The sequence below is a fragment of the Tympanuchus pallidicinctus genome, unplaced genomic scaffold (genome assembly GCF_026119805.1).
Source record: "Tympanuchus pallidicinctus isolate F22 unplaced genomic scaffold, pur_lepc_1.0 scaffold21, whole genome shotgun sequence".
Taxonomy (NCBI): Eukaryota; Metazoa; Chordata; class Aves; order Galliformes; family Phasianidae; genus Tympanuchus; species Tympanuchus pallidicinctus.
In genome coordinates, this window is record NW_026294733.1 from 10,932,576 (window position 1) to 10,946,472 (window position 13,897).

The 13,897-nt window shown below is 48.1% G+C and overlaps 1 protein-coding gene across 4 annotated transcripts in view; it reads right to left on the reverse strand.

Moving 5' to 3' along the window:
* Positions 1-13,897, reverse strand: part of SIL1 (SIL1 nucleotide exchange factor) — a 90,043-nt gene that overhangs the window by 32,077 nt on the left and 44,069 nt on the right. For all 4 annotated transcript variants that reach the window (XM_052684921.1, XM_052684920.1, XM_052684919.1 and 1 more), the window contains 3 exons: positions 8,097-8,217; positions 6,407-6,503; positions 4,040-4,231 (listed from right to left, as the gene is read on the reverse strand). In XM_052684921.1, coding sequence (XP_052540881.1) covers positions 4,040-4,231; positions 6,407-6,503; positions 8,097-8,217 — 410 coding nt within the window. The remainder of the gene's footprint in view (positions 1-4,039; positions 4,232-6,406; positions 6,504-8,096; positions 8,218-13,897) is intronic.

Below are 13,897 nucleotides of genomic sequence, written 5' to 3' on the forward strand. Positions count from 1 at the left end.
GGAATCATCTGTTTTGCAAACGCAATTAATTAATTAATACTCTGATTGTAGCACCAGGAGCTACAAATGTCTAAGAGCCTATCAGCAGCTGCATGGCTGTTCCAGGCGTTTTTCATGACCACAATCAAAACTTCCACGCAGATGTGAACAGCAAGCAGGCAGCCCCTGTTTGGGAGCGCCAGCAAGGAGCTTCTCCCTGGGGCAGCCCATACAATGATTTTTCTAAATCCGACAATATTGGACTAAGTGCCACCAGGGAAAACTCTAAACGTTAGTGGGAATTCCTCCAGGAAACTCATCGGTCTCTGACTTGAAGGAGACGTGGGGCAAACCAGACAAAAATCACAGCGGACATCTGTTCTTAGGGAGGAAATTAAAAAAGGGCTCTGGGTGGTTTGCAAACAAAAGTCAGAGAAACAGAGCCAAGTGCTTCCAGTACAAAATTCAGTCCAAAGTCAAATCGACGCGTTTTGGTTTTAAAGGCTTCTTTTTGCAGCTTAAAAGGAAACGTCTGACAAATCTGCCGAATTGCTCGTGCAAAAAACTTCTTTTGTGAAAGACACAAAGACAACAGCGTCATGTTGGTGGACGCCAAAAGAACATAAAAATTAGAATAACTGCTCCAAATGACCTCCTCATTTCAGTGAGAGCGCTGAGCTGACAGAGTAGGACAGAATAAACACTGCACACCGCTTCCATGTTCCCTCTTAGCTGACAGTTCCTTCGTGCTCGGCTTTATTTTTATCTTGACCGTGTGCCTTCACCAAAATTGGCCGTACGTCAGACACTTCAGGTACCCAAGAGAACGAAGAAATTATTGAGCTTTATGTCCTACAAGACTTTACAAGCACACGCTGGGGAGCTACAGCTCGTCCGTTCTCCCCACTCACACAATAGCTGCCAACAGAAAGCCCATCTCTGTGGGTTTGCTGCAGCTCATTCAGGACTTGCAGCAGCTGTTTGATCCCTTCAGATCCTACTTTTAACTGACCCTATAGGCTGGATCTGCCAGACCTCTTACTTTTCTGCAGGACCATCTTTGTCTACAAAGAATCCTGTACAGCAAACCAAATTCACCCACTGGCAAGGGCTTTGATGGCTCCAACTGTAAGAACCTGGAAGCTGTTTTAAGGCCAGAATTGGACATTTCCTTCTGCTCAGGAGGGAACAGACTCACTGTAACAGCCCAGAAAGTTTGCATCCAGCAGCAGCTGGGATAAATCCAACCACTGTGGCATCCTCACTGAGAGCAGAGTCCTGCGGGGCAGCTCTCCTGCCAGCCACAGAGCTCTGCCACAGCATACTAATTGTGCTGCAAAGCTTATTTTGAAGATGCATTCCTTTTTCAGCACCATCCTTTTCTTCTCTGGAGTATCTCCAGAGTGGAGTGGAGCTCCTTCCTCACCACTGAGAAAAGGAACACCAAAAACCACAACAGAAGTCCCAAACCCCACAGCTCGGAGGCGCTGACCTCTCTGGGGAGCAGAGGCTGCTGAGAGGCACTTTGCCTCGCTTCAGCCCACTGAAAACAGCACAAAGAAAGGCAAAGATCAAAAGAGCTCTTGACTAAAGTACACAGGCAAGGATGGAGAGGAGAGGGATGGGGGAAAAGCAAATATGACAGCAGTTACTCAGGGAACGCCTTCAAATTGGAAGAGAAAGAAACTGAGGAGGGGAGATGAGAGAAAAAATGTTGGAGAATAAGAGCGAGGAAAAGCTGTATGTCAACCATCTGCAATGGAGAGGAAATTAGCAACGAGAAATGGTGTAGCATGTCAGAGGAGGGAAAAGAGAAAGATAAGGAGAGTAAATAATTGAGAGAAAGAGCCTGCAAAGCATGGAGCCGGGCTTGGCTCCACACACTGCTGTGCAAGCACCGTGAACTCTGTTTATAAATGAGTTATGCTCTGGCCTCTTCACATTTGCATTTGGTTTTAATGCATCACAGATAACCTAGCAAGCCAATCCTTCCTCCAAGATGGGCTCCCAAACATGCCAACTTGAATCCTGACTGATGAAAAGCAAAGCACAGCTGGCAACCCAAACCTCAGCAAGTACGGAGCCCTCGGGCCAGCGCTCGGGACAAGGAACTCAGCCCCTGCCTGCAGTTCTCCTCACGGTGAGTCAGGCCCAGGATGCCCAGGACCGCGCTGTGAGCAGGGCGCGATCCTTAGGGCACAGCGCGTGCTGCCCCACAGGCGCCCTGGGAGGTGAGCAGTCAGCACAGCGGCAGCAGGTTGCCCCGCTCTCTGCCTGTGCCCCAGGCTGCCGCCCCGGGCCTCCAGCAGCACAGCTCTGCAGAGGGCTCCCGGCCGTGGGTCAGCCCGCCGGAATGCGGCGCGGGCGGATCTGGCTGCTGTTCAGTAATTACATTAAGCCAGTGCTGCTCAAGTCAGTACCGAGCGGAGATAACGTTCTGGTCCCTGGAAGAAGAAAGGGAAGGAAAAGCCATGCTGGCTTACAGACAAGTCATATTTCTTATCAGCTTCCTGCCTGATGAGAAGGTGCTGCCCAGCCATCTGCCCCAGCAGCGCAGGCACAGAGCGGCGTTGTGATCGATGCACAAAGGAGCCCTCTGTGCTCCGCGCCAGCTTCCCTGCCATTTCCCCTGTCTGACCCATTTGATGCTGGATGCGGTTCCCTTTGATGCTCTGGTCAGCCCCTGGCCAGGCAGCAGAGATCATTTTCCTGCTGCTCGTGATGCTCTGAAATCATTCACCCCAAGCAGGCGGGATTTTCTGCTGGAATAATCCAGAACGCGATGTTGAAAAGGAAAGGATCCCAGTGTGTTTGGGGGCTGCTTCTTAGCATGCTGGCCTGATGCTCTGGCACCCTTAACCACAAGAATTAGCCCGAGTATAAATAAATACAAAGCTCTGAGGGCGCCCATTGTTCACACTTTTTCTCTGAGTCAGACAGATGCCGTCAGTGAAACAAAAGCACAGAGAACAAACAGCAAGGAAGCCTCTGCGTGTGCATGACAGAGATTCAATGTAGAAACACGAGACAAAGAGCCCTGGAAATAGCACTTCTATTAGATGGAGCATGGGACTCCATCCTCAGCAGCTCACTCCTTCAGCTAACTTTATTAAAAAAAAAAAAAAAAAAGTGTTTATTTTTAAATAAATGCCATTGCAGTGAAAAGTCTTGCATATTCACCCTCAGAAATGCTGAAGTCAATGAGAGCGACTGCTCTCCCAGTCTGCTCCAGTTCTCCCAGTTGCCCCCGTCCTCCCCACAAGGCTGTGCACAGCCTCAATGCTTGGACACGCAGCGGCCGACCACAAAGGAGGAGCGTGATATGCTCACAGCCTGCAGCAAACCAAAGCTGAAAACGTGTGAGCATAGAGCACACAAAGAGAGATCTGAGGGGGAAAAAGAAAACGTGAGCGCAAATTGAAGAAGACAGATTTCAGGAGATATTCAGCCTCACACACAGTTAATTAGCACGGCTCAGCTGATGCTCAGCAACTGGCCGTGTGCCTGAGCTTTCAGTCATTTTTGCCACCAGCCCAGCTCTGAGAGAGGCTCTGCAGACCATTTCTTTCCCATGCCAAGATAAAACGCAGGCCTTGGGTGTCTCTTGTCTTCCCTGGTACAAAGACATTCTCTGTCAGTTGGTGTAAGGGCACCTACCTGCAGCCACAGACACTTCCCATGGAAGGAGTGAGAAAATACTATTGCTTTCTTCTAGCAGCCACCACTAATGCTCACCCACAGAATTGCAGTTAAACCCATTTTCACAATATTAACACATATATAAAGAAAGAAAAAGAGGACAGGAAAAAAAGCCTGAGAACAGACAACAAATCAAGCAACACTAACCCCTAGGAAACTGCTTGCTACTGTTACGAGTGCTGATTTATTCAAACTCGGATAAAAAATAAGCCTGCAGTAGCCCTGCACTATCTGTTATTGTTCCAGGATTATGCTAATTAAGGAATTTATATTACCTGATACTGATAAGAAAAATAAACCCGCATTTATGATACCTCAGTCCCCGGATTTTACATGGTAGATACAAATGTGTTTTTGTTACCTGGTGAACATAATATTCAAGATCATAAAGCGCCGCTACTTTTTCATCCAGCGTGGAAGCAGAGCTGTTAAATTTGCTGATCAGTTTATCCATGATTTCATAATCCGTCTCCATCTTCACATTGAGCTTTTCAAACTCTTCCTTCAGTTGCTCTATGGGACGGAACTTCTTCCTTACTTCTTCCTCGTGGGCCTTCAAAGCAGGAGAAAACCAAATGAGAAGGCAGACGATGAAGTTTAGCACCCAACCCAGGTGTGCAAGGGGAACCCAGCGGACTGGGGTTACCACAGAGCGGTAGGGGGGGGGCACCCTGGGAGAGGGAATGCAGAGCTGGGCAGCTGCTTCTGCAGCCTGATGTACTGCCCTGCCTCACTGCAGGTCCCACCACACACGGGTCTCTGTCTGTGGACTGCACAGGGCAGCCTGGAACCCAGAGGCTCACAGAGCAGCACTGCACCATGCAGCACTTATCCAACCGAGTGCAGCACAAGCAGAGCAGCCTGTTAACTGTAAAACACCAGCACACATTCCCCAAGCAGCTTGGCCTGCTCCTGTACACCTTTTCTACACCTTGTGAACCTTTCAAAACAACACTGAACACAGAGGTAACAAGCACTGCTGGTCCTCATTTGCCTGTATGGGGATGTTCTCAAGACCTGACTGCCCACAGCCCTGGGCAGGCTCCCCGACGTCGCAGCTGACCATGCTGAGCAGTGTGCTGCACAAAGGGAAGGCAGCTGAAGCACTGTGCCACGGCGCTCGTTCTAGGACAGCAGACATTGTGCAGCACTGCTTGTACAAACAGCACCCAGAGGGCTTTGAGGAACCAAGAGCAACGGAAGGGTGTGTGGCAGGGAAGGTGAAGGCTCTGCCAGAGATCTGAGCCCAGAGAGCTGCAGCATTGGTGACAGGAGGGGCAGAGCCTGCTGCTGCACACAGGACACAGAAAGCAGAGGGGACACACTGAAGGCGGGCTGCCCAAGAGCTGAGGAAAGCAAGAAACAGAAATGGAGGTAAAAGCAATCTAATGATGTACAATCTGCACTAATGATTGCCAGCCTAATCACTATAGGAACTGCACAGACACAGAGAATGCTATCCCAACTCCAGCCACACAAAAGAAATTGCTTTTGCAATAGCATATACAGGAACATGCTTGGTGTAACTCAATTTACTTTGACACAGTTACTTCAAGGATGAATTTGCTCCCTGCAGGAGAGATTTTAAATGGAGTACTTTAGGTCCATTAGATATAGCTGTTTTTAGCCCAGTTGCTGGGACAATAGCTATTCTAACAGGTTTTTCTAAAATATGGCTTATTTTCACATAATAGAGTGTCACTAATTTTTGCATTTAAATGACACTCATTTCAAGAAGTCCTGCTATCAGTAATGCTGGCTGCTGCATAAATAATCTTACAGTAAACAAAACACTGCCCTGATGCCAGATACAGGAGAAAAGATTTTCTGGACTCAAAGACTATTGCCTTGATTCCCACCTCAATTTTCCTTCAACTTCAAGGCAGCAGGAGGAGCTAGGGCTTAAGGAAATACTTGTAAGCAGAAAAGGAGAAAAAAGGCTTTGGTTAATGTGATGGATCATATATAATCCACCCATGCCATGCCAGTGGCTGCTCCTGTCCTAGGAACCAGCTCCAAGCAGCACACATATTCGGTTCGACTTCAGATCGTCTCCTCTCTGTAGCCAAACAGGAAGTTTACAGCTTCTGTAGGCAAATTTCAGCCTGTGTTTCAGCACAGCCATCTGGTTTTTGCCACCCAGGCATGAGACTGAAATCTTAAGCCAGAAGATCCCTTCTAGATCCAGGCGTTCAGAGGATGCTACATCCAGTGGTTGCTCACCATCACTGAATTCAAAACAGAAGGGACTGAGCAGTATTTTCTGTATTTCCTCATTCTAATGAGGACAACAAACAGCATGTAACTTCCTTTACAAACATCCCCACACTGAGATTCATTCCACTTTGGGGGTTTGCAGACATCTTTGTGAACTAAGTGGCTGTTGAACAAATAAATCAAAACAATGGATAAAAATACAATGCAAACAATGGAAAGGAAATGAGTACATGGGTTCACGTAAGTGTTTGCAAGTAATGTTTCTGTATTATTAATTCAGGTCTAATCACAATAGTACCCAAAGAGAAAACTCTCAGGGGTCAGTCATCCCACTGACTGCACCTGCTCTGGGTTCCCAGCAGAGATCTCACAATTTCACATCAGCAGTGGCACGCCAAGAATGTCAGCAAGAAATGTGGTGGCTTGCTTTAACCATCATATTTCCAAGAAATGCTACATAGTGCATTTGCATCAGCAGACCGTGCTTTGCTTTAGAAACAACTGTCCTTACCATTCTTTCTGCCTTCTCACTTTCCTTCATTTTAGCCAATGCCTTTTTGAGCTCCTGGGATGTGAAAGAATTTGTGTCAATATCCATCTTGTTCAGCCTTGCAGAGGAAACAACAACAACAAAAAAAAGCATTATAAGAGTGAACAGTTTTATCTATACTATTTTCACCGTAATATATCAGCACAGAATAACAGCAGGGGAAAAGAGCTACGAGCACTGGATTACATGTATCTCACTTAAAACTGGAAAAACGCCACACTCGACAAAAGATCAGTCCCAGTGCTGCATTCTGTGTGTGGTTTGCTGACACCTCACCCTGACAAAAAAGGCTTTAGAACCTGCTGACCTCAAATCTCAGGTCCTAACGCAGTAAATATTGCTAATTAAAAAGGCTTCTGCTTTCATGTAGGAACACAGAAAAACAGAAAGCGTTTCAGAATTTAAAAAAAGATGAAAAAGGACCATTGTGTCACTAGAAGATCACTAAGAACTTGCAAGCTTGAACATGGAGATCTACAGCTGAAGTTATGCTCTTCATCACACACAACGTTCCACGCAGGGTGAGTCCAACCAGAAGTTCCTCAGAAATGTTAAAAAACAAAGCAACAAAAACGACACTGCGTTATTCTTTACATGGACCTCGTTGGTTCAGGGAATTTATCTGAGCCATAAACACCTGCACAGGAAAAAAGGAAAGTCAGTCGTTGAGGCATCAGGAAGCGTATGAGCTTCTTTGTACTGCAAACTAGAGAAGTGCCATCTGCAATGGCAAATGCAATGGCAAACCCCTGTGCTTCAGGGAAGAAAGTTCCTCTTAGTAACTGAACTCGACTTTATTAAAGGAAAAGGGAAAAGCCAGCATGAGAGAAACTTTGGACATCGGTCTGGGCGCAGGGAAAGCTGTGTGATCTAAGGAGCCCATCAGCAATAGCTCGTGTAAACGTACTGGGCTCAGGTCAACACAAATGAAGTCCCTACAGCTGCTCCGATGCTTTCAGATAAGATTTCAAAGGACTAAATGTAATGCAGAGATGCCACACTGCAAATGTAGCTTTGGCATAGTAGATTGACCAAAGGAAAGACCTCTGAGATCATTCAGTCCAACCACTCACCTCTCACCAATAGCTCCCACTGAACCCTTGTCCCTCAGGACAACACTGAAATGTTTCTTGAGCACCTCCAGGGACAGAGACCCCACCAGCTCCCCGGGCAGCCTGTGCCAGTGCACAACCACTCTTTTGGAGAAGTACTTCCTAACGTCCAACCTGAACCTCCACAGGTGCAGCATCAGGCCATTCCCTCTAGTCCTGTTGCTGTTACAGGGGAAAAGAGGCTCACCACAGCTCATCACAGCCTCCTTTTGGCAGCTGTGGAGAGCAGTCACACCTCCCCCGAGCCTCCTCTTGTCCAGACTAACAATCCCAGCTCCCTCAGCCACTCCTCATCGTGGCACAGGAAGCCACAAAGATGTGCCTGTATATCCACACTCAGCACTTCTACCCACCTTCTAAAGGAAACACAGAAGATGGGGGCCAGTTTTCTGCACTGCTGAACCCTTAAACCAGCAATTAGGTTTCCAGCAGAGACAGCGATTGAGTGTACCAGGGATCCTGGCTGCTAATAAAAGACATGAAACCACAGTTCCTCCAGATCTGTGCAGCAAGAAGACAGGAGCTTTGTGTCACTGTACCTTTTTCTCCTTCTCTCTTCTCTTGTGTCACTTTTCCCACTTTCACTGTCTGGAAGCCGGGCTTCTCTCTCTCCTGTCTGCAGATTTAACCGAACGTGTGACCCCGCAGGAACAGCTTGACCTATAAACAAGAGTGAGGTTGTTTTAGGCCACGTGCACTATTGCAGGTCTGTATACAAAGGGCTGGAATCAAATGCTCCTGCTCCAAAGAGCCACACAGAAACCCCCATCCTGCACTGCAGAGACAGCAAGTCGCTCAGCGCTGAGCACTCAACCCTCCTGCAACAGCCTTGTGAACAGGTGCTGCTTCAACCCTGCAGAAATGCCACACTGACCTTACATGCCAGTTCCTAAGCAAGCATTAAAAAACCTACATCAGGAGTGAATTCTGAGACTGTTTGGAGAGAGGGGAATAGACTGCTGAATAAAACGCAGCTGCCAAAATGAAATCAAAGCACACATCTGAGTACAGCCTGGTGGGCTGAATATCAAGCGTACCGATGCGAGGTTGTGTTGGTTTGGAAATACTGTATTAAAAGGAATAACTGATCACTGCTACCTGCCAACAAAAATACACGGAATACATTAAGCTTTGCTCTTAAATGCACAAAAGATGGGAAATTCAGAGTACTTTTCTTGGTCACAGTTCAGCACAAGCACGTCATGATGGCCAGCTGTTGCACAGGGATGGAGAGAGAGCAAAGTTTGGTTGCTTCCCCTTCCATTTTGTTTCCTCTCCATTTAATGGAAGAAGTTTGCCTGCTTAAGAAAGCAGGATCACAGCTGAAGGAACATGGAGATCTCAGCTGCACATACCCAGAAGCACACGAACAGACACACAGCTGCTCACTGGCTTCTCCACATGGATTTCCTCCTTGTCTTTCCTTTGTTTCCTAAGATGATGTCTAGAATAAAACAACTCAGCATGGAGGAGACAGGTAGTGTCTCCTATCAAAGGGAAGTAAAGACAAGCATAATTATTTTGTACAATAAATGCATGTTCTCATACATAAAATCCTCTAATCTAGGGAATCAACAGATTGATCCCTCCTATTGAAGACCAAAGAGACATTTCACTGATCAAAGGATGCAGCGCTTCCTACTTAAGACTGTAACGTTTGTCACAATTCAGACAAAAACATTTCAAAGCCTAAAGCCATGCAGCAGGTACAAACACACTCACAAAACCCAGGGAAATCCAGTTTGGAGGATTTCTGAGTGCATTTCTGATTTCTCTTTCTGAGTGCATTTCTCTCTCCCACATCCTTTCGACGTTGCCTTGGTTTGATACACAGAGGGACTGATGTGACTATCTGTGTTAACTATGTGAGCCCGGGCCACTTGGCCTGCACACAGCCCGCAGGAGAGCCTTGTAGCCCAACCACTCCACTGCTCCTTGACCTGTTACACATGGGAGCCTCTGCCAAGAGAGGAGCACCTGTCCACTTCCCCGAGGTCAGCAACGTGCTGTGATAGCTGAGTGCTCCCTGTGCAGCCGCGCTGCGATGGCTGCCAAGAGCTTGTAAGGGCTGCTCCTCCTCGGTGTTTCAAGAGGCATCGAGGCAGGGGACCGCTGGCAAGAGAAAGATGTGTTCAATGGCTTCACGTGTCGAATATGCAGCACGCCTGCCTCCTCCAAGGACACGACCACCACTTAGCCAAGGAGACAGCGAGGGAAAAGCCGGGTCCTTCCCAGCAGCAGGTGAGCAGCTCTCCTCGCCGGGTCAAAAAGCACTCGGGCAGCCCAGGCTGCAACCACAGCACCTGCTCAAGCAGTCCCTGATTTGTCAAATGCAGCCAGAAATAAATGTCCCTCTTACAACAGTACAGTGTATTCTGGCTTTCATGTTGCTGGTGCATCTGGCCACATTAGTTCACGCTGTTGCCAGGGGAGAGGAACAAGGCTGACGGGCTTTACTTAAAAGAAACATAAAAAGGCAAAGCAATGGAGCAGCCTCCAGTAGGGCTGCCTGACTCCCATGTGACCAGTCCTCCCAGTTTCTATTTTGAGCGAGTAGTAAATAAAAGAGAATCTGAACCCCAATGTGCACGAGCTCACAAACTCAGCACGACTGAATTAAGGACGCTGCCATCAGAGAAGACACAAACCTTTCCACTTCTGCTTCTTTCCACTGTCCTAAACGAGATTTGACTAAGACTGTCCAAAGCCCAGAGCAGAAATCTCAGCTCTGATGTATTTAAACGGCATTTATTGCTGCAGGAGTTTCTTCTTGCCACTGTGCACAGCAGCACAGGTTCATGCAACAGCAGGACAAACATATTGCCTTATTAAATAAAGCAAGAAAGACAACTCTGCTTTCAGTGAAAAGATCTGTGCAGTCACGTAAAATATTCCAGATGTTTGAGGCAGGGTGAGGGCCGCAGCCTTGTTCAGTTTGGGATATTCCTGAGGGTTATTCACAAAGCATGTTTCAGGGTGGGCTGACTTCAACAATGTGATTAAAACTGATTTAAATTTGCAAGTTGGAAACCCTGCACATTAATCTCACTTCAGCGCGTAGCTGCTAGACGCTTCCCTCAAAAATAGTTGATTCTCTTTGATTCCTATAATTTGACAGTATTCAACAACTAGCAGCACGCACCGGAGCTATACATATGTAAGCAATTACACAGCTTAACGTTCTGTTGATACAGAATCATATTCTTAATAGCTTTTTTTTCCTAGAGGAATTCATTTTTACTTATTGTTTGTATTAAGTTGCATTTGGGAACCAAAGCTCAATTAAAAAGAGTAACAACAATTTTATATGTAAGTGATTTTCTGCCCTTATTTTCTCCTTGACGCCTCTGAAAAAGAAAAGCCTACCCAAACAGGTGTGTGTCATACACTCGCACGCAGGACTGCGCTGTTCCTCACCTTCCAGCGACCTCAGATTCCTCCAGCTCTACCCCTTGTCCCATCCCACACCCGCTTCCCCACGCAGGGATGAAGGCTTTCCACGTCATCAACACCTCCGCTCACATTCACCCAACCAGGGGGCGGTTGCTCACGCTGCCAACACGCCGCTTTGGACGTGCAGAAAAGGCCGGACTCACCCAGGGAGGAACGCAGCCAACCCTCCCCCCACATCCCATCTGCGTCCTGCACACCTCACACAAAGCCCAGCTGCATGGCTTGGCTCTGCTCCACCTGTCCAGGGACCACCAGTGCACAGAAGCCCCCTGCGGCCCCGTATCAACGAGCGCCAGGCAGGAGCTGGGTGCCATGCTGGGTCCCCGAGCTCTTAGCGACGCGTTAGCATTCGTCAGACATGGATGCGTCCTGTCTGTCTTCAAAGTTGCTTAAAGTGACACCAAGGAAGGATTTAATTTATAGCCCTACTCTTTTAATCTTGGTCAGCCAGATTTTTTCAGACATCCGTTTATTTCTCCTTATAATATATTAGATGGAGGAACCACACCGGAGTCAGCTTCAAGACAGCAACTCACTCTCAGGGGTTCTGCTGACATTTATAAACTGATCTTATTTCTCTTGTGTGTTTTATGTTATCAGCTAAACCTGTCGGCTTAAATTATTGCCTTGTAACCAAATCACAGTTATCTAGTATTCTGTTATGTGTACGTTTCCGAAGCTCTGTACCTATATCAAGTTCTGCAGGGGCTGAAAACAAGACTATAAGCAAATAAACAAACGGAAAACATAACACACTTCCATCGCATAAGCTGCTAGGGGAAGAATCAGGCACAGCATATGCAGAGTAACTGAAAGCAGAGGGCTGCTGTGCAGGAGATCTGTCACATAACAAGACACAGGTAAGCTCATCACTCCGTTCCCAGACAAGGATGAAATGCCAACTGCGTGTCCTCACTGGGCAAGGAAGGCACAGTCCTGCCCAGCATCTTTCCAGTGCAGTGCTCCGTACAGGGCTGGCCATGGCTGGCCTCTGGCTTTGCCCCTCTGCGCAGGGACAAGGCACAGCCAGACTCAAACAACAATAAGCAGGCATGACAAATAACAGGGGAAGTTCTGCAGCACACATATACAAATAAACCTCACAGAGCAATCTGTAACCTGTCTCTGAGTTTCCCCACCTCCAGCGGAGCAGCGCTCCACGGACCTGCCCAGCAGCAGCAGCTCCACTCCATTCCTGCAGCAGGCAGCTGCTCTGGGTTGGCTTCTGCAGGCAGGAGCAGGGCGCTCGGCATCCTGAGCAGCCCCTGGCCCCGCTCCTCCCTTCTGCCTGCTCTCTTCCCAAGTAAGTACCCTCATTTACCACTGGGAAAAAAAAGAAAAGAAAAAAGAGAGTGTGTGTGCGTGAAAACAAACCACCAAGTCAGTAACTGGCTCCCCAGCTTTTAGAAATCACTTTGGTGTCTGAGAGTGCCACACAGCATCTACCTTTCTTTGCTCTTTGTTTCTATCAGTGCAGAGGAGTGAGGGGATGGGACTTTCTGATATAGGCAACAAAAGAATCCACAAATCGATGCCTGAACGTTCCCAGCAAAGCAAACCGGCACTGCTGCAATCTGGAAAATAATAAGGCTGCACAAGGCTGGCAGAGCATCCCTGAGAAGCTATCTGATAATCCTACATCCCTTCCTTTAAAAATAATGATTAAAAAGCACAGGGAGACAAATCCTCAGAAGCAGAACAGCTCCCACTCCACCATGGTCCAGGAGCCAGCAGCACCATGGCAGGCGTGGAGGAGATGCTGGGGAATTCTGGCAGCCTCTGAAGCTCTGAAGTGCTGGAAGCAGCCAGCAGCAATACCAGGATCAGCCCCTGGGCACTGACCAGCCCCACTGCAGCTCAGGTCACAAACAACCACTGCCTCTTTGGCACAGAGGACAGGGGACAGAGCCCGGGCAGCAGTTGGAGACAGCTCTGCCCAGGCAACGCAATGCCGATGCCCAGCACCTCCCAGCTGCGTGTCCCGCTGCGTGCTCTGCCTGCTGAGCAGGTGGGGGCTCACACGAGAGCCCTGCGAGCACGGTGCTGTCAGCCTGCTTCCCAGCCCGAGTGCTATGTCCAAAGAAAAGAAGAGGAAACCTTACTCTGGAGTGGTTTGGAGCACGCTTCAGCTCCAGATTCACTGGTTAGCAGTGGTGAGCACAGAGGCAGCCCGGGCTTTCTAAAGGCTGAGTCATAGCACTCCTTGGGCTGCTTGTTATTTCAAAATAGAACATTTTTACATACAAAAGGAAAAGAAGATGTGTAGCAGGCACAGGTCAAGAAGAGATGGATTACTGATGGGAAGAGAAAGCACAGAGCCTGAATCTCATTTTGCGATTTTCTGCCCTTCACTTTTTCTGCTTGTGGCCTTTTACATTAGTTCACTGTCCAGCACTCACAGGTTCTCCCAGTTCAGTGCCACCTGAAAAGGGAATTAACACCACACAGGTCACCTCCTGGGGGCAGGGTTCAGCAGCATCAGCCCCCAGCCCTCCAAAGCTCTCCACAGAAGCCATCCCAGGCATCTTCCGCTGCCCCTCATTTGCAGCACAGCAGTGAGGGAGTTCCTGCTCCAGCTCTCATGCTCACCTTTAAGCATGAGCTTCTGTGATGCTGGACCAAACGCTCTGTGCAGGCACCACAGCCACTGCGTGTGCATTTCTTATTTCCAGTGATTCTGCTCTTCTGGGAAGTGGCAGCCTGTAGAAGCCTTTGTGAAGCCCTGTCCTACTCGCTGCCCATCCCTCCGTGACTCTCAGCTCCGTGCAGTGACAGCAGGGGCTCTAGTACCTGCTGTAATTAAATACAGAGAAAACTCCCTTTTATAATTACTGCATGCCTACAATGCTCACAACCTATTTCTTTAACAAGTGCTTGTGGCATCTGC